We start from the raw sequence: 25,924 nt of genomic DNA on the forward strand, positions 1-25,924 counted from the left end.
CCGAGATGGTTCGTTAGCATCTTCTTGCTTACCCAACTTCTTGGTAACAAGACTTTAATACCGCCCCATCATGTACATAGATTGAGATGGGGAAAATGACATATAAGTATGATCTTTTCTGTTGTGTTTATTTGGTTATTGCGATCTTTCCGTTTTATGTCTTATCAGGTGTATCCAATGGGATATGAGTATTCCCTGATACTCTACACTAGATAATAAAGAAAGTACAATTGTTTCTTGTAGTGACGACATTAATAGATTTATTATGTCATGTTGAGCCTGTCTCCATGTTTAAGATATTTCTCAACGACTTAAAATCCCATATGACATCATAATTGTCTCATACACACTTGATCTGTAAAAGAGAGTCAATATTGACTTGGGTGTTACCACATCTATAATAGTGAGTCCAATACGTAATGAGTCGATGTGGGTATCAATAAGAGTATTTGTTAACTAGATGTGTTAAAGATGATCTTAGCAACATATTCTCCATGCCTATTTTACTCCTAAGCAAGAGACGAGAACATGATCCATAAGAGTATTTGTTAACTAGACGTGTTAAAGATGCTCTCGGATATTTCTAATCATCATATTGATACTTAAACTTAGGTTGTTCTGGGAAGTAAATTCATTATCCCGTGAGTATCCAGAAGTATTTGGATAACACGGTTAATCTTGGTAAAATAGTACTATTATCGGATTTTGTATCAATACCAATTTATATCATAATATTGATTAAATTTTCTCATCAATTAGGAGTACTTATCTTTGAGTCTCGGTGATAACATCTAATATTCGTGATTAGATGATTTTACTATTTAAAAAGAAAAGAAAAAAGATAACCGTCCCGGAACCGACGTGCCCATTAAGGCCCGTATAAATTCTGTGGATTCGTGTATGCCTTATATCTCTTCTTCTCCAACATTTCATGAACGCAAGCATAGAAAACCTAGGGTTACGGAACTGGGTACTTCTCACTTGAAATTGAAGTTTGTTCTCTACTTTTTGATAAGTTTGCTTTTAGGATTAAGCTCTTCTTCAAAAGGGGTATGATTATTGAAGTGATTATTCTCAAAGAAGTTCCACCAAGTAAGTTCCACCAAGCAAGTTCCACCTTCTTCTTCATCTCAATTTAATACTTATAGTAAGCATGGTTAGAATCAAAGGGAATTGTGCAATACCCTCTAAGGACTCATCTCTAAAGCATGTTCTTTCAAAGAAAAGGGTGAATCAAGTAACCAAACATCTTGTAGGACTGTCTTTGTCATGAAGATTGTTCCAGAAACTATGATAAAATTATTTTTTGAGAATTCATCTTAGAAAAAAAGTTGGTCAAAGATTTTGTGCATGTTGGAGAACTCTCTTGTCTTGTAAAGTATAATCTTGGTGACATCTTTGATGGTCATGGTAAAGGATTTGACATTCTCACAAGAGTATTCTATGCTAATATTCCTGATGTTGATCTTGAGGAGTTATTCTTTAGCACCATGATTGGAATACAGATTATTAAAGTTGATAGAGATTTGCTGGCAAATATTACAGTGCTTCCTACGGGAACCTTCTCCTTTCCTAGACCAAGTGAAGAAAATCCTTCATGTAAAACCATCTCATTTAAATTAGTTGGTAAGAGTTTTTTTCCTACCGATGATCGTTTGATGCCTTTGAAGATTTTTGGTAAGTTTGAGTTCCAAACATTTATTCTTCCACCATCGAAAATGCTCGTTGGAGTCTAGAATTTGTGGAATTGGTCTACTTTATTGATGTGGAAGTTCAACGTCTTGATGTGTGTGATTGGATCATTCAATAAATGTCGATCATGACACTTATGAAAAAAATTGGGTTTTCCTTGTCTAATTGAGAGGATTTTCCGAGCCTTCTACATTGCTTCAATTGGTACTTCTATTGGCACTCCCTCTCCCATTCTCATGATCACCTTCAAATGAATGAGAATTAAGGATTACAAGAGGGAAAAAAAGTCATTCTCCGCTCTCGATCGGTTCTTGTGATTCTACCTCCTTGGGACTTGTTCACAAGATTCTCAAGAGTGTAAAAAAGGGTAGATAACAAGGTAAAATATGTGCAAGAACAATTTGTTTTGCTTGTTATAAAATTTCCCAAGATTAAGGATAATTTGGAGAAAATCCAAGCTTCTTAGATTGAGCCGGAGAGTGAAGATGATGCTTAGCTCATTTGCTTATTTCCTTTTGTCACTAGTTAACTCCTTGTAGGAATTTTATTCTTAATGTTTAAGGAGGAACACTAGTTTTTGGAGCAGCGTGTATATGTGGTTACACTAGCTATTCCAAATACTACCATCTTGCAATGATTAAAGTTTATTTAGTTGAATTTTATTTTGGAGATGACTCGCAATACCTAGTCTTTGTTGATTATATATATATATATATATATATATATATATATTTCTTAGTTTGTGAGATATGTTCTTTCCTATCATATTTCTGGTGATTAGAACAGATATCTCGTATGTTCTCATAGGTTAAGCTCTTAACTCTTTGCGTTCGTCACTGACTAAAAGAGCAGTAAACTATTTTGAGAATTGTAATATTGATCTTCTCATGATTATACTTATTTTGAATATATTACATGGACTCTGCAAGATGTTCTCTAGTAATAGGATTTTCACCTTGAATGCATAATTGCCGGTGAATAAGTACGAGAACTTTAATCTCTACGTCCGTACATGACTAGGGAAGATATAATTCTTATGTTGAGTCATATCACATAAATTGTCCTCTTTTTTCTTGATTGGCCTAGATAATAGTTTTTGTCGATGATTATTGTTCTTAGGAAAATAATGTATCTTGGTGTCTCTAACATAAAATCATTATTTTTTACTTCTTTGTTCCTAACTGGCGAGAAGAGAGAGAAATATTGGATACATATCTACTTTTTCGTTATCGGCGAGTAATTATTTTAATGTCCAAAGAAAATCCTTCTCTTATGATTAGAGGCAAGTCACTAATGTTGTTCCTTTGGAATAACATTACGATATCTGTTTTTAGCCTTTGCCAATTATGCTGACAAAAAGGGAGAGAAATATTTAGTAGCACATGGATTTTTAGAGCATTATGTAAGGGGGAGTGGATTATAATCTACAGGTTTTGACTATTATGCAAAAGTAGTAAGTATTGACTAAGGGGGAGAACATATCACCGTGGTATTGCTTCAAACTTGTGGCGTAATTGAACTTTGAGGAAGGTAACAATACTATGTTTTTTGGTATAACAACCATTGAGTTGAGAGATTTTATCATTCAAGAAAAGATCGAATAAATTATTCTCATATGTTGTTATCACTATGAGTCTTCAACAACAACTGAGCTGAAACGATCATATGCAGAACCACAAAAGAACTTGAAAAACGAAGAATTCAAGACGGTGTTGAAGAACCAAGGAAACCAAGCATGATGTATTTTCGTCTGAAAGATCTATTTATTTTGAATTCATATGTATTGATAGTTTTGTCACTAAAGTTGACAAAGGGGGATATTGTTAGAGCACTGCTAGGTCGAACTCGCAAGTTTGCTATCTCAAGCTTGTTATCAATATTAGTTGCCAAAAACTATAGATTGATTTCTTGTCTACTAAAGTCAATTCTCGGAATAGGATAGAGCATCGTAGTTGAGTATCATACATCACTGAATAGCCCTCGAAGATTAAAGACTAAAGATTGAACGAATACATTTGGAGAACTTCATCAATAAAGAGGTATGCGAAGGCTGAACCATTATATTTACCCACAAGTATAACCATTCTACCTATACGAGACTATGTCTATGACTTCTAATAGATATTGCAAAAAATTAACTTCGAGTCAAGCTTGTCTTGTTAAATATTTCGAAATATGATTCAAGCAATAGTCATTCACATACTTGAAAAACTTCGTTAAAAACAATTTATTGTTAATGAACTATTTTTGATTCAAGTTAATCATTTGATGCAATGATGTTCATCATCTATGGCTATTGGGAAAGTTTCAAATCGATTAAAAAGAGTTTACAGAACTACTCAATTCTGGATACATGATAATATGCGTACCTCGTCATCTGAGTTCCGGAATAGGGGTAGGTACGCGTACTCAGTACGCATACCCCTTAGTTCTAAGTTGAGGTATGGGTACCCAGTACGCATACCTCAAGGGTCTGAGTTCTTGAATTGCCTTAGGGAACGCATACCCGATACGCGTGCCTTGTCCATCTGAGTTCAAGAACTGGTCCATGGGTACACGTACCTTCGTATACCTACGCGGTACGAACTTAGCAAGTGCATTCATATTATTTTATAAAATATGTTTGGTATTGCTATGATTCTCGTAAGAAATTATAAGACATCTTGATCACTAAAACACCTTGTGTATGTGCATTGTGATTCAAGTCTTAAGTGTTTAAACGAACACGACTTTGCTTATAAGTTCGAAAGGCATACTTGCCATGAACTATCATTGTACACGGTTCCATTACCCTGGACCATAGTGTATATTCTTGTATGTAGTTTCAAGACAAACTTCTCGCATGCCTACATGAACTCCTAAAAAGAGTTTCATGTAATAGATAAAGTGCTTACTTGAATCTCAAGTTATTTTAGCTTGATTTCTAAGCAATCCTAGTCTTGAAAAATATATTCAGAGAGATTCAAACCAACCATAAAATTCAATCCCTGACACTTATGTATCCTAGTTGTTTGCTAGAGTCGTCCTCTATGAACCTAGTTTCTCTCTCTGAGAAACGTAATTAAGTTTATGACTTAAAGAGTTCACTTAGAGATTCGTGAAACCAGGTCCGACTATCTTTACCTTGATATGTCGTGTATCCTGATCTTGTTTATTCTGTTATCGAGGTTTTAGTAATCTCTTTCAAGGAATGATATAAATAGAAATCACAAAGTTCTCCTCGTCTCAGAATTTGTGATTCCTCAAGATAGATATCTAAAACTCTTTTTAATTGATCAATTTAAGTTTGTTCTTGAAAGATGGTTAATAATCCAGGCTTCTCAGCTAACTGAGTGTAAGTGTTCCGGATTTGTGAGGTTTGGACGTGGCTTTGTCTATTATAAAAAGATTTTCAATCCTTGATTTATTGATCTAAAGGGAAAAAAAATAGGCTTATCTGTTAGAGGCAGATTGGTATCAAAACTATTCACTTAGGATAAAGCACCTCTTAGGCTATAAACGACGTCAGATAAGGAAATCGATTGCATAGATCCTTACGAGGTTCAAGAGACGTAAGGAGCACGACTGCGGCTGGACTACTTGGAGGGTAAATTTGGTCTGAACTACATTTTATTTCGAAGTCTGATAGTATGCTAGTGACTGTAGCGGATTAATACTGTGTTCAAATCTGGACAAGGTCCCGGGATGTTTCTGCAGATGCAGTTTTCCTCGTTAACAAAACTTCTAGTGTCTTGTATTTTTCCTTTCCGCACTATATTAATAGGAATAACACAAGTAGTACGTAACTAATTCTAGTAGATAAGTCCATCTTAATTGTGATTGATTATGAGATTCGTCCTTGTGGAATTCGTATCTTAAAAGATTGATAACAAGTTTCATACTTGGCATTCAATTATCTGGATACCACTAGATTGATCTTGGATGTTGATTTTCGAGACCGTCCAAGTACTCTTCTGTACAATCAAGTTCATGGACTTTGTTGTCTTGACTTTATGATTGTGAAGATGTAGAGATATAAACTCTATATATATATTGTTCAAGGATCATTAAGTTGGTATACTTGTAATTGTATTAGGTTTTGTCCATGCCGGTTGTCGAATGAAAAAGTTGGTGGTGTACTTGGTACCCTCTCCTTTTTAGGACTGATCATCCCCACCTGGTTGGAACGGTGTGTGTTGTCAGACCGTCTAGTATCCCATTTACGAGATCCAACCCGGAAGACCATTGGCAACTGGTTAACGATGGATTGCATCCTATTTCTTTGGCATTAGAGTTTTGTCCTCAAAGTACTACACTCAAGTTTTGCTTCTCATTTCGATGAACCTTGCAAACCTGTGAACTTTGGGGATTCCTGGGTGTTGGGATGGTATATGCACTTAGGATCCTGTCTTGAGATATCCTTTTGGCAATCCTGACTATGTGGTATGGGACGTATGCTTAAATGATATAAATCGATATTCTCGGTAGAGTTATCGACTCATTTAGGATTCTTGGGTATACAGTATGGGACGTTTCCTCAGAAGGTCTGATATGTTTTTCACGACGAATTGAAGAAACCTTAGGCGATCTCTGAGCATTATAGTATGAGACTTCTGCACAGGAATTCCAAACCGATAGAGCTGTCCATAATAGCTTTTGTTTTGAATTTTAGGAAAGAAATTATTTATAGGGTGTAATAATGTAACACTCTCACTTTTTCGCTTGTCGCATGCTTAAAGATGCGTCATTGAATGAGATGAAGCTTCATCTCAAGCCTATCTTACGTATTTATGACATTTTGGCCCAGGACAGAAGTTGCACCACAATGGTGCATCACGCCAGTGAGTGGATGACCGAGAGTGATGTTGCACCATCATGGCGCATCATTCCAGTGGGTGGATGGCTGAGAGATATTGCACCATAATGGCGCAATTTCCAACTTGACCATCGGGCAAAAATTAAATGACGCACCATCATGGTACATTATGCAAGGGGCATGACAACGACCATAAATAGTGAATCAAGCATGGAAAAGTGATCCCCAAATTTTAGTTGTAGAAATGTCAATAAGACATATATAGGGAGGGATAGTTGGTTGAAGGTGCATATGCGGAGATGCGCCATTAAGCTCATAACTTAGCCAGTAAAGCTTATATGATGAAAAAGCATCATTACAGCGCGTTGGTCACTCGAGAGAGCTTCATGATGCTTAGGCATCATCGTTGCAACGTTGCGAACTTAGATTTTCACCACCATGGTGCAACATGAAGGAAAGACCAATGATGCACATTTTTGCGCATCATTTGCCAAGGACCCTATATATGGCTTATACGAACTACGCTATTGCTTGGTTTTGGTCTTGAAAAACAAGTTGGATTTAGTTGTTTGTACCAACGCTGATGAGTTAGTCCTTGATCCCTCCGAGCCACGGAAAAGAATACGTTGGTAGCCGCAATGAGTTGCAGCATTGGTGGTTCAACACTATGCCACTCATATCATCTAATTATGAGGTGATTACAACATAATGACAACTTATATCATCTGGTTCGGCAATACGTTGCAAGAGATGATTATTACCATACTTGATGAGGTAAGTTCAAATCCATTTCTTGAATGCTCATACTTCTTATCAAGTTATTCGACATAGGCATGCACCACTTGCGAATTGGGCATTGACAAAGAAGGAAACTTAACTTTATGCAAGCTAAGGGGAACTTGCATACGCATTTTCATCTCAAGGATGACAGTACAAGTACGACATGAGCCCGATTGATGCATCCTTTACACAGGCAAGATAAGTGCATGCATTAAACTCAATACCGAAAAGAAGTAAAGAAACTGGGAGTAGGCTTGCAATGGCCTATGTGCAAGTCCAAAGCATGCTCTATGCCTGGACACAGACTCGAAACCCAGTGATGCATGCAGTAATGCATCGACATTATCCTTTATGGCTTTGCACCCTGTTGCAGAACAAGAGTAAGTTGGAACCGTGTGAAAACTAAGTTTACGGCATCATGCTTGCGGAGTATTCTTGCAAAGGCAAATGGAAGTGCATTTGCGAAGCTAGAAGTGAAGCATCAAGGCCGATCACCAGCATCGGGTGGCGCATCAAGACGCTCAGGCGTAATTTTCAAGTCCGTCACATGCTTCATATACAGGGATTCTGTTAGCTCAACGTCTGGGATCACCACTGCTTTGATGGAGGAGACATAGGCCATGATAATGGGGGAAAGTTGGCGACGGATAAACCGTGGAACAAAGTGTACTTGGAAACTAACATGAAAAACCTGGTTATTGTCATCAGAACTAATAATTAACCGTCTTGGTATATATATAGGTTACGATAATGAAATAAAAAGACGGATGAAACAAACACCATACTTCTTGATAGAACATTGAAACAAACACCATACTTCTTGATAGAACATAATTATAGAGAAAGCAATCCGGAGGCTGACGGACTCGAAATATATGATGCAGACGAAAGTCAAACATGCTCTTTCTCAACGAACATTTGGAATCATACTGAACCGACTTTTAAAAATCATTTGTTTGAAATGACTCTAGAATTATAATGTATCCTCGTGTAGTTTGTGATTTTATCTTTTTTTTTTTTTTTTGCTCGAGCAGAGTAGCAGCATCACAACCGATCATTTGGAAATGTGAACAATACCTAACTCATTTACTTAATTTAGACAGATTTTTTTACACATCAAGTGTTTTCGTGAAAATCATTACAACCATTCATATGTTCAATGATCAACTGTGATGTTGCTAGATAAAAAAAATTCGAATATCGTGCGAACTAAATTGACCGCATCTTGACTGAAGCTCTTTAATTAGTCCATTACATGGACAAATTTTGTTGGAAATTAAAGTGTCTACACTACAATGCCGACCTAAAAGTAAGAAGATTTCACCGGATAAGGGTGTCCTTTTCTAACGTCAAAAAGGTAACAAACATGAACTTCTCATTCCAACAATTCCGTGTTTAAAGTCTCCTTTTCTTGTTTTACACTTTGTTGGCTCTTGGTGTATAAACTATAAACATCCTGAGGTAAGGAGGAGATGGTCGGTCAGGACGTTATTTGGTTATGGACGTTTGTAAGATAGTGTGGGTCATGAATGATAATGACCTAAGAACTAAGTGTATTCATTTTGTGTAAGCATCTTGCTTGTAATAAATGTGTGTATACAGGACAAACCTGTTTATCTTACTTTTGTCAAAAGATTATCGGTGACAAAGCCTCTTTTAGTTTAAGCACTCTAGGGACCCATATAATTTGGGCACATTGTTGTCTGACATGATAGGTGGTAACTTAGCTACCCGAACTTGCAGGTTCGCATCTGTATGCATTCGATTAAGCAGCAGTACAGGAAAAGAGGTGGCTACTTAAATGCAATGCTGCAAATGGGGGTACCAATGTCGACCGATCATGACAATGCACAATTAGTTCATATGTTTATCAATATTGCAACCAAAATATACATTAATGCCTAGGCTAAATGGGGGTACCAATATCGACCGATCATGACAATGCACAATTAGTTCATATGTTTATCAATATTGCAACCAAAATATACATTAAAGCCTAGGCTTGACATTCAATAACACAAAATTGGTTAAAAAGACCAAAATCAACAATTTTTGGGTGAAAAGGACATTTAGATTTTGATATTGTTTAAATGGACAAAAATTTAAAAATAGCCGGGATGTAAACAGTTTCATCCTATCCATTTTCAAATACTTTTTCTTATTTTTAATTTACATCAGGATGCATCCAGTTTCATCCTTGCTATTTTTTAAGTTTAAGTCAGGATGAATCAAGTTTCATCCTTGCTATTTTTTTGATGTCCATTTCACCCATACAATTTTTTACTCGTTCATTTGAACCATGTTTGGACAAATGACCCATTTTCCGATTCAATAAGCTCTATTGGCGTAATTTGTTTTCTGTTAGTCTTTCATTTTTGTGTTCGTTATCGAGAATATTCCAATATGACATCCGGTTGGAGAGAATGCGTATATCCTTAACTGGGTTAGTAGATAAAACAGTATTTTACATCTCTTCCTCTTCTCTCTTTTTCTCTCTCTCCAAAAGAAGAAGAAAAACTCAAGCTTTCATCAACCTCTTGTTCAGATTTGGTCCTTTTAGACCAGATCTGAGCAAGATTTTTTTCTTTCTTTTTTAAGTTTTCGTCATTAGTTAATCAAATAAAACATGTTTTCTATTGTTTTGATGTCTTTCGGCATATTTCGCCATTTGGGGCGATTTTTCTTCGTCATTTTGGTCGATTGTCTCTCTGCTTTGTGGACGATTTTTTCAAATCTTCATGGTTGGATCGTGGCTTGTTATTTTCGGTTCAAAAACATCAATCGTTCAACACGGTATCGCTTTGAATCTATTTTCAACATAAGAGATTTAGGGCATCCGGGTTCGTTTGGGTATGCAAAATTACGGGCAAAGTACTCCTTTCTTTCAGGAGCATCTCTTATCAAAGAAGAAGAAAATCAGATTAAATAGTCGGAACTGATTTTAGATAATACCATCATTTTTCCCTACTACATAAACAAAAATTGGGTATCTTTACGGTTTATCGCTCTTTCTCTCGCGATATACTTGTAATTGGTATCTTTAATTGTATTAGGGATTTAATCATCTTGTATCTTGATGTTTTTATTATTCTTGTAAGCGATCATGTAATCACATTTTGATTTGAATAAATTAAAATATGTTGATTGGCAAAAAAAAATTTGTTTTTTTTTTTCCTCTTTTTTTTAAGCTTGATAAGACGGTGTGTTTTCTTTTGTGTTCAATGGCTAAAAATAACTTTCTTTTTTATTGTGGATCAAGAAAAAAAAAGCTTGTACTCTCTCCATTCTTTGAAAAGAGATATAATCACCTTTTCGATTTGACATATTTTCAGGCTAAAAATTGTTACTTAGTTTGTAAAACACTGAATGACTCTTTTTTTGAAATAATGTTCAAGCTGTCATTGATATATCTAATGTTAGAAGAGAATTTTTGAAAAATAATATTATCTCAAACTGTGAGTTGGAATTTATTAAATATTATATATTCGAGAAACTTGCGAAATGATCTGTACACTGAGTACAAACACTACAACAAAAAAATTAATTTTCAAAGTTTTAATACACATTATCAGTTTAGCTTAACTTATGAAAATTATATACACCGATAAAATTGATATCCATTTTGAAAAATGTATTGTTAATTTAGCGGTTCATTTTGAAAATAAACTGTCGGATGGGAATTCAATTTGTTAGATGCTTTAGCTGTTCATTTATAAAATATGAGTTTTTTGTTTGAAAGAAAAGGTTAAGATTTTATTAAAAACGGCACCAAGGCCAAGAAAATACAGACTCTAACCCACTATTAAAGCCAAATTATCTTACAAAACATTGCAAGACCAAAATTAATAGCTAGAGAGGCGAATTTAACTGCCTCCTAACAGAGCGTTCTAATTATTGACTAAGTCAGAAAAACTGTAAAATTTAAACCAAGAATACATCTCACCCCACTGAAATACTAGTCTTTTAACTTCAATGACCACCATTTCCATGACTCTGCTTCTCTTGTTAGCCATCACCCTCCTATTTCTTTCACCCAAAATTGCCCAGCAAATCGCAACGAGAAGAATTGACCATACCTTTTTGGCTAAACCCTTACGGGAAGATGAATGCCATTGCAGAAATTGGTTTTGTACATTATAAAATAATTGGTTTTGTACCTTTTTGACATACCGTAGCTACTTTTGTTATAGTTTGGTCTTTTATATATTTTCAAATAATTATGAAACAAACGTATGCGAGTTTTTGTTGATAAACCAAACCGATACAACCTTTTCAAAGGACTAAACAAATATATACTTCCTTCTTGATTACCTCTCATGACGCTTCCTCTAAATGAAATACTAAGCTACTGCGCATTTGCTTTGCTGACAACAAATATCACTTGTATAACCGATTCCATGCACAGTAAAGCACAATTCACACTAGACCCTAGTCTATGTAAACTGGAAAGGCATCTCGAAGTATAGAAATCAGATGCATGGGTGTCGGGTCAGTCGATCTCCCTAGTTTCAATTAGCATGAACTTTTTTTCTCACCAATCTACATTTTTTTGGTCCCAATATGACTTTCTTTATCGTTATCATCATCATCTATTAATACAACACGGAAAATTTCTTGTTTGGTATTAAGTTCATAAGGTTATTTATAGTAGGGTCCAACCAGATTTTATCCTTATCCTAGGGTCCAAAGTTTTTTGAAAACATGAAAATGACTAATATACCCTACTGTTTAAGTACGTGTGAAATAACATACTTCTATCAAATGGGGATTTTATTTATGTGGAGGTCCAAATTTAATTAAAACATATAAAGGACCAAAAATTTGAGTACATATATGCTGCACTGTTTACAAATTTCAGTACATATCTGTCACACTGCTTACAAATTTGAGTACATATCTGCCACACTGCTTACAAATCTGATTACATATCTGCTACACTACTTACAAATCTGAGTATATATTTGCCGCACTGCTTACATATAGAGTATGTATCCGTTGGACATATTGAACCTGTAAATGTGACCAGAATATAACAATATTAAAACACAACAATAAAACTAGCATCTATTTCAGTATTTCGCATACGCACTCATGGATCAAACCAAAATAAAGTGGCAAAACTATGAATAAAACAGAATCAAAAGAAGTTTTTATCAGTACGACATATACGTACCGCAGATTCATAACTAAAAACTCAATTGCATGTCAAGAAGTGATGAATCCATGAATATAACTGAAGCAAAGCACATACTTCAGTATTTCACATACGAACTCATGGATCAAACCAAAAAAAGTGGCAAAACTCTGAATAAAACAGAATCAGAAGAAGTTTCAACCAGTACGACATATATGTACTTCAGTATTTCACATACGAACTCATGGATCAAACCAAAAAAAGTGGCAAAACTCTGAATAAAACAGAATTAGAAGAAGTTTCAACCAGTACGACATATATTATACTCCTAGATCAAACCAAAAAAATAAGAGAAAACCTATAGATTCATAATAAACACAAAAAGAAAATAGTACGTCAGATATGTACCGATGGTTAATACACAAAAGAAAACTGAAAATCAAACCAAAAACCATAAAAATATCAGATCTACTAATGAAATAAACATAAAACATGATTTTTTATTTAGATCTGAACTTGTTTCATTAAAATCCACCAGTATATCATATACGTACCGATGATTAATACACAAAAGCAACTCAAAAGCATATAAAAAACAACCAAAATGGAACTAAAATCAGCTGCATGTGAAAACCAAGTAATGAATCTATAAAAAACAGAATCGAAACATTTTTCAGTATTCCATATATATACTTCTAGATCGAAGAAGAAAAATATCCAAAACTACAAAAATAACAAAATTAAAGCATAATTTTTCAGTACACCATATATGTACTGCTGATTCATAATCTAAAATTCAGCTGCATGTGAAAAACAAGTAAAGAATCTATGAAAAATAGAATTAAACACTTTAATTTGAGTATTCCATATATGTACTTCTGGATCAAACAAGAAAAATCTCCAAAACTATAAAAAAACAAAAACAAATTAAAGCAGTATATTTCAATACACCAAATATGTAATGTTGATTCATAGTCTAAAAATCAGCAGCACGTGAAACACAAGAGAAGATCATGAAATCGAACTACCAAAACTGGAAAAAGAAAGTGAAAACATCATGAAGTCAATCAGATCTTCATGATTCGGTTGAGAAACAAAACAAAAACAAAGAAGAACTGGAGAAAAGATTACGTAACATACCTGTAAAACCACGAAACATCTTCACAAACCCTAAGTCTAAACTTCATAAGCGGCAGTAGCGGAGAAGAGGAGAGCGAGAGAGAGAGAGAAAGAGAAAACGGATCTGAGAAGAAAAAGAAAATTGAGAAAATATGACTTTTATTTCTGTTATATATATATATATATAGTGAAGGCTATTTTGAAAATTATTAAAATGCACGTAATAGGTTACACAAGTGTGCAGGACCTGGACTTAAAAAATTTGATCCATTTTTCTGTTTTCTTTAAATTATGGACATCCGGTTACTGGGCTTTAATGGATGGACCAGCCACTAACTAAGAACACTATAATAGTACCTATTGGTAATTCGTGCGTGCAACTTAGAGCCTAAAATCCGTTTCTAAGCACTTAGATTATTTATTATATGTTTTAGCAACCGCGTGATTTCAGGCCAATATGTTCGTTTAATTTTGTCTTCTTGTGCATATAAAAGAAGTCGGCAAAATTAAAGTCAAAACATCACACAGGTCGCAAATCATAATTTAGCCACCAACACTGGATTATGACACCTTTCACGTATGTACGTTGTTGAAAAGGAAAGGGGAGGAGCTGAAGAGGAAATTTGAGGGCTGTTGCCTGTTTGTTTAGAGTCTTTCGAGTCGAAAGTTTCGACTCGAGTGTACCAAAATCTAATGGCTCAATTATGCGCCCCCAAAATTTGTAACTTCACGATGGATCCCCAAGGCCCAAACTATCCGGAGGCCCGTCAAACGTGTTAGTGTATGGCAAAAGTAGGAATTACCTATAGATCCTATTATAATGTTCTTAGTTAGTGGCAGGTCCACCCACTAAAGCTCAGTAACCGGAGGTTCATAATTAAAAAAAAAAGAGAAAAATGGACCCAATTTTTTAAGCCCAGGTCCTGCACACGTGTGTAACCTGTTACGTGCATTTTAAGAATTCCCAAAATAGCCTTCACTATATATAACAGAAAGAAAAGCCAGTTTTCCTCAAATTTCTTTTTCTTTTCAGATCCGTTTTCTCTCTCTCTCTCTCTGTCCCTCTCCTCTTCTCTGCTGCTGCCGCTTATGAAGTTTAGACCTAGGGTTTGTGAAGATGTTTCGTGGTTTTACAGGTATGTTATGTAATTTTTATCCAGTTCTTCTTTGTTTTTGTTTTGTTTCTCAACTGAATCATGAAAATTTGATCGATTTCATGATGTTTTCACTTTCTTTTTGCGGTTTTGGTAGTTCGATCTCATGATGCGTCTCTTGTTTTTCACGTGCTGCTGATTTTTAGACTATGAATCAACAATACGTATTTGGTATACTGAAATATACTGCTCTAATTTTGTTGTTTTTTATAGTTTTAGAGATTTTTCTTGTTTGATCCAGAAGTACATATATGGAATACTCAAATAAAAGTGTTTCGATTCTAACTTTTCATAGATTCGTTACTTGTTTTTCACATGCAGCTGAAATTTAGATTATGAATCAGCAGTACATATATGGTGTACTGAAAAATTATGCCTTAATTTTGTTGTTTTTGTAGTTTTGGATATTTTTCTTCTTCGATCTAGAAGTATATATATTGAATACTGAAAAAAAAAGTGTTTCGGTTCTGTTTTTTGTAGATTCATTACTTGGTTTTCATATGCAGCTGATTTTAGTTTCATTTTGGTTGTTTTTGATATGCTTTTGAGTTGCTTTTGTGTATCAACCATCGGTACGTATATGATATACTGGTGGATTTTGATGAAACAAGTTCAGATCTAAATAGAAAATCATGTTTTATGTTTATTTCATTAGTAGATCTGATATTTTTATGGTTTTTGGTTTTTTTTTTCAGTTTTCTTTTGTGTATTAACCATCAGTACATATATGACGTTTTTTTTTTTTTTTTTTTTTTTTTTTGTGTTTACTATGAATCTATAAGTTTTCTCTTATTTTTTTTGGTTTGATCCAGGAGTACATATATGAAATACTGAAATATGTGCTTTGATTCGGTCAGATTTTATGGATTCATCACTTCTTCTTGACATGCAGTTGAGTTTTAGTTCATGAATTTCGCAGTACATATATGTCGTACTGGTTGAAACTTCTTCTGATTCTGTTTTATTCAGAGTTTTGCCACTTTTTTTGGTTTGATCCATGAGTTCGTATGTGAAATACTGAAGTATGTGCTTTGATTCGGTTATATTCATGGATTCATCACTTCTTGACATACAATTGAGTTTTTAGTTTATGAATCCGCAGTACGTATATGTCGTAATGATAAAAACTTCTTTTGATTTTGTTTTATTCATAGTTTTGCCACTTTATTTTGGTTTGATCCGTGAGTACGTATGCGAAATACTGAAATAGATGCTACTTGTGTTGCTGTGTTTTAATATTTTTATATTCTGGTCACATTTACAGGTTCAATATGTCCAACGGATACATACTCTATATGTAAGCAGTGCGGCAGATATATACTCAGATATGTACTCAGATTTGTAAGCAGTGTAGCAGATATGTACTCAGATTTATAAGCAGTGTGGCAGATATGTACTCAAATTTGTAAGCAGTGTGGCAGATATGTAATCAAATTTGTAAGCAATGTAGCAGATATGTACTCAAATTTGTGGTCCTTTATATGTTTTAGTTAAATTTGGACCTCCAGATAAATAAAATCTCGATTCGGTAGAAGTATGTTATTTCACACGTATTTAAACATTAGGGTATATTAGTCATTTCCATGTTTTCAAAGAACTTTGGACCCTAGGATAAGGGTAAAATCTGGTTGGAACCTATTATAAATAACCTTATGGGCCTAGGACCAAACAAGAAATTTTCCATGACAAAAATGATTGACAGACCGACAAATAAAAAACCGGCTCTTACAAAGCTTACGAAAGATGGACCCTTCGCTGGTCCATGTGGGTGGGGAGTGGGATCTCGGTTTATTATTTTGTTGGTCTGTATATAAGCGCTCAACAAATAAGTTTTTGATTTTTTTTAATAAGAAAAAAGAATTTATTAATAACTTTTAAGAAATGTTTACACTCAGTTCATCTCTAAGAAGGGATTTCAGCCAAGTTGGAAATGTTGTATGCCAACATTCATCATTCCTAGAAATTCTAGCCCTTTTAGATAGGCTATTAGCCACTTCATTAGATTCTCTATGCACAAATGTGCATCTCCAATCTCTAAAACTGACTAAAAGATTTCTACAATCTTGAATTACAGTATTATTAGTCCATCAGACAGTTCCTACTCTGCCATTTATGGCATTAACTACGTTGATGCAATCTCCTTCTAGGTGTAACTTGTCAACAACTGAAGCTTTTGCCCGCTTTATGGCTTCCAGTGCTGCTAGAGCTTCCGCATGTTCCTCTTCTTGAGCTATCCCCGAGATTGACTGCGCACCTCCACAATGCCCTGCATCAGAGAACAACATTAATCCTATACCCATGTGTTTGTTAACTTTCAAAAACGAAGCATCAAAATTTATTTTGTGAAACTCATTTTCTGGCAATTGCCAGGGAATCATAGTTCTATTCTGTCTAGGGCCAATCCTTCCACTCCTAGACTTCATAGAATTTAAGTTCCATTCATTTAGCTCCTTAGTCATAATTGCTACAAGTTGAGAAATTTGAACGGATGCATTATCAAATACAACTGAACACCTAAGCTTCCATATGTGCCAAATGGCAAAACTAGCAAACTTTAAAAACTTCTCTTGTTCAACTTCAGAATCATTTCTACTTTGAAACCAACTTTCTATCCACTCCTGCAGATTAGCATTAACAATTTTGCCTGCAATGTTAGTATCAAGAGCAAACCATATTCTTTTAGTAACTTCACAGTCAATGAACAGACGATTGATTGCTTCAGTTTCATGTTCACATAAAATAACTCCTGATTTCCTTAAATTAATTTCCTAAAATAACTAAAACGTGAAATATGGTGATTTATTTTAATCCCTAAACTAACTCCCTAAAATAACTCTTGACTTCATTTTAATCCCTAAATTAACTCTGTAAAATAACACTTTACTTCTTGTAGCCGAAAACAAATATAAAAACTCAATTATCACCATGGGAGATTTATGAAAACTAAAACAAGAAAATGATTATCACCATTTGAAATTTTGGAAATTTCTAGGTTTCACGTGCAATATTTGTAAAAATTTAAGTTTTCAGTAAATATTCCAATTTTCACCGGTAAATTTCAAATTTTCTCCCGTAATTAACAATATGAGATTCGTGAAAATTCCAGTTTTCACCCGTCATTATATGGGTGAAAATCGCACTTTTCATTATGTGTTGGTGAAAATTGCACTTTTCATTGAGTGGTGATCAGTGATAATCACATACTTATTGAGTTCACATGCCTAGCAAGTTTTCTCCTCACAGTAACACAATCATTCATACATTTCCAAAGAAGATGTTTAATCTTTTGTGCAATGTCTAATTTCCATAATGACTTCCAGGGAAAACTACTAGTTTCACCACTATAGAGTTCATGCATAATACATCTATAAGCAGATTTAACACTAAATTGTCCATTATAGGTTGGAGACCATCTTAAGACATCCTTACCAGAGAGAGGGATTCTGACATTACATATGTTCCTAACAGTAGTTGTGTCAAAAAGAGAATTTAAAGTATCAACATTCCACTTACCTGTTTCCTGCACAATCAGTTGGTTAACAGTTTTCATCTTACTGGAAGCAAAAGAAGCATCAAGAAGAGAATTCCTATTTGGTAACCATTTGTCTTTCCAAATATCAATAGCATTACCATCCCAAACTTCCCAACAATAGTACTTTCTAACCAGTTCTAAACCCCTACAAATGCCTTTCCAGATCCAAGACATTGACTCATTGCACTCTGCATGAATAGGATTAGTATTTAGAAAATACTTATGTTTAAGAATTTGCACCCACAAAGCATCAGGCTCATTCAACATCCTCCAAGCTAACTTAGCCAAGAGAACAATGTTGAGATGTTCAGTTTTCCTTATGTTTAAACCGCCTAGTTCTATAGATTTATTCACAGTGTCCCAGCTCCTAGGATGGTACCCCCTGCCAGAACCCTTTTTATTCCAAAAGAATTTTCTCTGAATAACATATAATATATCAGTTATTTTTTTATGGCATAAGGAAAACAGAGAGATGATGAGCAACAAGAGTCCCTAAAGTAGATTTAATTAAAACAGTTCTACCTGGTTGATTAAGGTATTTACCTTGCCAAGTTTCTAGTCTACTTTCACAAGAATCCTCAAGATGCTTAAAAGTTGCCATTTTATCTCTCTGAAGCATCAAAGTCACACCTAAATACTTATCAGCTAATCCTAAATTTTTAATTTTAAGAATAACAAGTATTTGAGACTTAATTCTAGGTTCAGTTTTGGGGCTAAAAGCAATTCATGACTTATCAAAATTTATGACTTGACCAGAAAACTTACTGAACTTCTCAAGCATCAACTCTAAATTCTTAGCTCCTTGGACTGAGGCCCTAATAAACACAAGACAATCATCATCAAAAAATAGGTGACTCACAGATGGGCTAGTTGTAGTTAAATATTATTTTTATGTCCAGCATCAATGAGCAGTTTAGATAACACATCCATACAGATAATGAAAAGGTAGGGGGACAAGGGGTCTCCCTGCCTAAGACCCCTTGTATGATAGTAAACATCTCCAGGTGCACCATTCAGTAAAATATAAGTTGAGACAGTAGAAACACATTGCTCGATAAGTTTACACCAATATTCATGGAAACCTATCTTTTTTAAAATATCAATTAAGAAATTCCATTCTATCCTATCAAAGGCCTTAGACATGTCCAGTTTAATGACCATTAACCCAGATTTAGTTCTGTTTTTCCTCGTTGTATCTACCAGTTCATGAGCTATAACAATGTTGTATGTTATTTGCCTAGAAGAAAGAAAAACATCTTGATAAGGACTAATGAGCTTATCCATTACAGTTTTAAGTCTACTAGCTAAGAGTTTAGAGATTATTTTATAACTCACATTACTTAAACTTATAGGCCTAAAATCTGCAGGTGTTTTAGGAGCATTGTTTTTAGGAATCAAAGACACAAAATTGTGATTCATCTGTTTTAGAAGATAACCAGAGTGGAAAAATCTCTTAACCATATTTGTAGTATCAACACCAACTGTATCCCACATTTGCTGGTAGAAACCAGGTGGGTAGCCATTTGGCCCTGGACTAGTCCAGGGTTGCATTTGCCAAGCTATGACTTTTATCTCTTCATCAGTAGGAGGGTGAATCAAAAAATCATCCTCAGTTGTGGTAATGCATGGCTCTAAGATATCAAGGAAACTATTGTCCCTAGGAGGATTTGTAGTTCTACTAATCTTACTAAAATGGTCTTTTAATTCATTAGCTATCATGCATTTGTCAGTCAACCAAATGCCAATGCTACTTTTCAGACAATCAATTTGAGTTCTCTTTTTCCTAAATTTAACTTTATCATGAAAATATTTTATTTTTATCATCAAAAGTCAGCACATTTTCTTTAGCTCTTTGCATATAATAGTCCTGTCTCACACTATATCAGTACTTTAAGGATTCCTCTAAGCTAGCTTTGAGGCTTACACTAGTAGAGTCTAACATGTTACTAGAGACATCTTCTATTTGTTTCTGTATTTCATTTATGTTGGACTGAAAATTACCAAAAGAATTCAGGTTCCAATTTCTAAGTGCCACCTTAACATTAGACAGACACTTGGTATGTCTGTAAGCATTAGACCCATTTTCATTGGTTTTCCAATTTGCATTTATAACATCTTTGCAAGTATCATTACTAAACCAACATCTACTGAATATAAGGGGTCTTCTAGTATCATTATCTTCCTTAGAGGTAACAAGTAAGATGGGAGCATGGTCACTAGCAACACAAGCAAGATGGTACAAAATAACATGAGAAAAAAATCAAGCCAAGCAGCATTAGCAAGAGCCCTGTCAAGTCTTTATATAATCAAAGAATTACCACTCCTATGGTTACTCCAAGTGAAAGGATTCCCTATAAAGTTCAGATCAAAAACACCTAGAGAGTCTAAGTGATCTTTAACTTCATTAAGTTGCCTTTGGGGAATTAGGTTTCCACCAACTTTCTCTTCCTGCCTAATTATAAAATTCAAATCACTTCAAATAACCCAAGGGAAATTATATCTATCAACAAGATTATCAAGGTAGTTCCACTGCCTTTCCCATCCTAGGTCATCAAGAGCACCATACATACAATTTAGCAGTGTATGACCACTTCTAGCATGCATATTAACTAGAACAGAAATGAAATTGAAATTCAAGTCAACTAATTCAATATGAATCCCATATTTCCAAAGAATAAAGAGACCACCAGAAGCACCATCTGGGTTAAAATAACGATAGTTCATGTAATTGTAAGAGTCAGTGAGTTTCTTCATTTTCACATTCATGGTTTTGGTTTCACACAAATAGATGATATCTGGGTCATTGGCTCTAATTAACTCTCCTGGATGTTGCCTAGTATATTTTTTACCAAACCCCTGGACATTCCAGGACAATATCTTCATTTTATGAAAACCAGAGTAGCAAAAGTTTCCTAAGACTGTAGACAACTCCAATGTATCAACTCTATTAGGGTTTAGACTACCAATATACCAAATAGAGTCCAAAGTATTAAAATAAAACAGATCAGAAAAATGAAGTTTTTTTGAGAAGATAATGAATAAAACCTGATTTGCGGTATTTTTTTGAGTCCCAGCAGCAGGGAGGCTGACATTTTGTTCAATTTGTTCCCATTCGTCCATCTCTGAATCCATCATGCTCATGTCTTGATCACCAGTAGTTGTGGTATGATTCTCCATAGGAATAACTTCACCAATTTCTTGACCTAGGTTTTCCTGTCTCTGGTTTTCTCTAAACAAAGGGTTATTGAATTGGGAATTTTGTTCGATAAAGGTAAGGTTATCTTTAACACCGTCATCTGTGGACCTCTTAGACCTCCTTGGGTCAAGCCCATCATCTTCAGAAAATTCAGGCCCATCATTAGAACTTTCACCCGCTGCACCCCTTTGCATAACTTCAACTTTATGTGCGTTAGCAGCACGCAAGTCTTGAAAATCTTTCTCCAGCATTCTGATAATCCACAGGTTAAAAGCAATCTCTTCGCACTTATCCTTATCATGATCTAGGACAAAGCAACTTGGACAAATATTTCTTGGTTGCTTCTTGAAATGATATTTGATCCATACTTTTTGTCTAGCAGCTGTCAAAAGCCAGTTCCCTCTTTTTAACTGTTTTCTTAAATCTACTTCAATCTTTGCATTCACCACTCTCCCCCTAACTGTGAAATTCTTGTTTTCTTCATTTGGTATATCTCTACCAATATCCAAGCACAGTTTTTTAATGATTCCTACATCAATATGCTCCAGCTTGAGCCCTCTGAACAACACCGAAAAAACTTGATGGTTGAAATCATATTCATGCAGATCAATCCTTGAGTCATAGTCACGTAAAACCACTAGAGATTTGCTCATAATCCAGGGGACCTTATTGAGACCTTCATCATGATCTTCCTTGGATTTAAACTGGAACACAAACAGGTTTCTTCCCATGGTATGAATACCCACTTTTCTATAGCTTCTCCAGACGATGTTAACCTCTCTTTGAACAACTTCATAAGTGACTTCATCAGGATCAACTATTTTTCCAATCAACGAGTTACTCCATTTGTCTGCAGCTTTGTCGATTTCCTCTATAGAAGCCAAACTTGATCTGGAACTCTCATCGATTAATGATGTTTCTCTCATCCTTTTGGTTATAGTAGCTAATTGGATTTGATTTAGTTGAGACATTTTTTCTCAAACTTAGAACTGTCGCACTGAAGGTTTATGAAAAACCAGAATGAATTAACATGTACTAATATAGTACTAGGATTTCCCTGAAGACCCGAGAACTTTCCCAACTTACTGATATTTTGTTGACTCATTCTTATGTAATCCCTAGTATTTTTAGGAGATTTGTACCACTGTAATTTAGGTAAGTAAGGATTCAAATTTTGAAAATCCTTAAAGTCCGCCTTTTTATTGTAAGAATTACCCGAATTGCCCCCACTAGTTTTGGCGAGTTTGAATGTAGATTGAAGGTAATGGTGATTGTTTTGTTTTTGGTATTGATGATTAATGAAATTGGTATAAAACACCTCTGCTTAGATTGTAGTATGAATTGAGATCATGGTAAAAAGTACCAGTGCTAAATACCTTCCACAACTACCGGTTGATTTTTCCATGGAACTTGATGATAGATAAACACCACTGTTGAGACTAGGATATTAGATCAAACTTGCACTACTGCTCCCAACCACCACTGGATCTCTACTGTTCAAACAAAGAAATACCACAAATCATACGATTAGTGAATCATATCAAAAACAACTTTCTCAAAAATATATATAAGAGATGAAATGTAAAAGAAAACCCGAATTAAGAAAATTCTGAAAAGAAAACTAAATCAGATGTAAAAATATAAACATGAATCCAAATGTAATCAAATGAATCTAAACATGAATCTAAATTAAATCAGAGTGATTAAGAAAATGGAAGATTGGATCAAAAACAACTCATGATGAAGATGAGATGAAAACAGATTGCACGCGGATTGATGTTCAGGTCGGCAGCTAGAGATACCTCATTGTTATAGGACAATCTTCAGTAACAGTGATGGGAAATGGGGATTTTTCTGCTTAAATAAATTTTTGATGACTTGTCATAAGGCTATCAATAGGTACACGATTACACAGAATTAAACTGGAACAAGGTGATTTGCGTGTATTTTGGGTCCTAACGTTAGACTCCTTAACAACTTTTGTACCTTATGGATATGGCATTTAATTGTTAAAAAAATGGTTTAGCATTGTATGAACAACAGAAAAGCAGAAACAACGACAAATAAGCAAAAAAGTAGACTAGCTATCAGCTAATTGATAGATAAAGGACGAATGGATTGGAGAAGTCCACCATGTATGAGACCCATGACGTAGTAAATATTTTGCGAGATTGTGATCTATTGAATTGGCATCTCGTTCAACATATGAGTAGATTGTCGATCAAACATCATATTTTTTTAAGGAGTGACCGACATTTCATACTTCAAAATAGTTATCAACTGGAGATACCCACCTACTATAATAATGTGCTTGAATTGCATTCTATGAGCCAATTTTAGGGCTAATATGACCCCTCGACTTTTAGCAATAAGGGGATCGTTTTGGTTAAAAATATACGAAGTTGCAGCTTGAAACATAGCAGCTGAATCCCTTGCAATGATTGCTAAGGAGGACTTAGTTATTCTTATAACTCAAAATAGAGTTGTTACATTCCAAATTTAAAATACCACAATTGATATCATTAAAAAACAAATAATATTGTTGTTGGTTTGAGGGTGAAAGGAATGTAACAAAAAAAAATGATTAGATAAGTGTAACTAGTTAACTTAACTTAGAGTTCCCATTAAATAAAAGTTCGCTTAAACGAAAAAAAACCTAAAACGAAAAGCTAAACTATTAATTAAAAACTATTCTATTGATTAGTACACATTATAATTTCAAATCGTCAAAATTTTTTCTACTAATAAGGATGATGATCTTTTTGGTTGTAAGGATAAGTGTAATATTGTGGCAGTTCAGGTGTTAAGGTGCTCGTTGTCTTTGTACTTGAGCCAAATCCCACTTTTGTAATATATCTTATAGTCTTCTTTCGTAGTAAGATTCAATTCCTGTGGGTACAAGTTAAAATATCCTTATAGATCTTATCCATCTTGAATTTTACGAATTTGTTTTTGTTGTATTTTTTATCATAGCTTGAAAAATCTGGCGTTGTGCTTGTTTATGGAGTGTATCCTCTTTTCAATATGTAATAAGTTTAGAATTGATCACTTACCTCAGGACTGATTCTTGCAGCGATGGTGTAGTGGGTGTGCTTGGTTGTTTTGTATCTCTTCGATACTCTTTTCTTATCCCAAGTGAGTTTTCAGTTTTCGGTCAAAATCATGTGGTTTTTTTAATATTGAGGGATCAACGAACAAGCTTTAGGGGTTTGAAAGAGATGTGGGATTTGTAGAAATTCATAAAATGGGGGTTATAAGAGGATCAGCTGATTGGATATTAGAGGCGAACCAAATGTCAAAGTTATTTGAAATTGCCTTCCAATTGGAGGAGTAGTATTATGAGGAGATGAATTTTAGTTAGAGATAGGGACTTGGGTTGTTATTGGGGTTGAAATTCCATTCCCTCTATAGCTGCATGTTCCTAAATTACATTGTCATTGTTTCTTTGCATTTCAAGTTTAACATTGTGGAGAAAAACTTAGTTGTATTTTTTTGAATATACGTTTTTATCCATTAGAACATGTTAGAGCGAATGCTTGGTTGAACCCACAGGCATTGGTATGTCAAGTATGTTGTCAAATTTTGGCGCCAAAACTTTCTTGATTTATAGCCTATTGAAATCAGCTTCGGTCTAGATTAAATTAGGCAGTGGAAGTCTTAGGATTATCCAAGTTACTTTCGTGGATTGAGGATCACACGAAGATATCCTTTTGAAGAACTTCATCAAAAATTAGTAACAAAGACTGATTTTCCTGTCTATCTATTTATCGTCGCAAACTTAAAGAATTAAGATTAATCAAATTTCAAAGAAAGTTGTAATCACACATTAACTTCTTGGCTAAATGTCCCGTGATGTTTCGATGATAAGAAAACTTTTTGAAACTAGGAACTGAGTAAATATTCTCTCATGAGTTTTGAACGTATAAGTTCGTGAACCTACTTGCAAAGTGTGCAAACCTATTCAAGTAATTTTCTTCAAATTTCAATTTTGTTTTCATTGATTTCTGAAACTAAGTATTGAGTTCGTGAACTCATAAAAGAGCGAAAGGTTCTTGAACTTAGGCTTTTCCTTGAGGTCGTGAACCTAGAGAAGAGAAAAAGTTTTTTGAACCTAAAAACTTACTTGAGTTCGTGAACCTAATGGAAAGAGAATGATTCCTGAACCCCAAACTTAGTTGAGTTCGTGAACCTAACTTATTGAGTCATAAACCTAACTATAATGAACAGATTCAATAACTTGGTTTTGGTTCATTTCTTCTTCTTTGTTTTTGTAGAAAATGTTTTGTACATTAAAGGTTGATATTTTTTATATTTTTCGTTCATCATATGTTATTTTTCTTTCCAAAAATTGATCTAACTAGTGAACTAGTTTCCGGATCTTGATTTCGGTAGTTGCCAAAAAGTATTCACATTGTTTATTTTTTGAAGTTTAAATTTGTTTTCCGAAGTAATTTTCTAACGGGAATTAGTTGATACTAAATTAATCTAATATCTCAAATTGTGGAAAGAACCTCAATGCAAT

The 25,924-nt window shown here is 34.4% G+C and overlaps 1 protein-coding gene across 1 annotated transcript; it reads right to left on the reverse strand.

Annotated features, from left to right (window-relative positions):
* Nucleotides 1-16,761: 16,761 nt before the first annotated feature.
* On the reverse strand, nt 16,762-19,925 carry LOC113312820. The gene is made up of 5 exons (XM_026561557.1): nt 19,129-19,925; nt 18,972-19,021; nt 18,721-18,857; nt 17,879-18,623; nt 16,762-17,318 (listed from the first exon to the last, which is right to left on the reverse strand). Exons 1-5 carry the CDS (start codon nt 19,923-19,925, stop codon nt 16,762-16,764), a joined length of 2,286 nt encoding a protein of 761 aa, XP_026417342.1.
* Between the last annotated feature and the right edge of the window lie 5,999 nt (nt 19,926-25,924).

This window comes from Papaver somniferum, chromosome 9 (assembly GCF_003573695.1).
Source record: "Papaver somniferum cultivar HN1 chromosome 9, ASM357369v1, whole genome shotgun sequence".
Classification (NCBI taxonomy): Eukaryota; Viridiplantae; Streptophyta; class Magnoliopsida; order Ranunculales; family Papaveraceae; genus Papaver; species Papaver somniferum.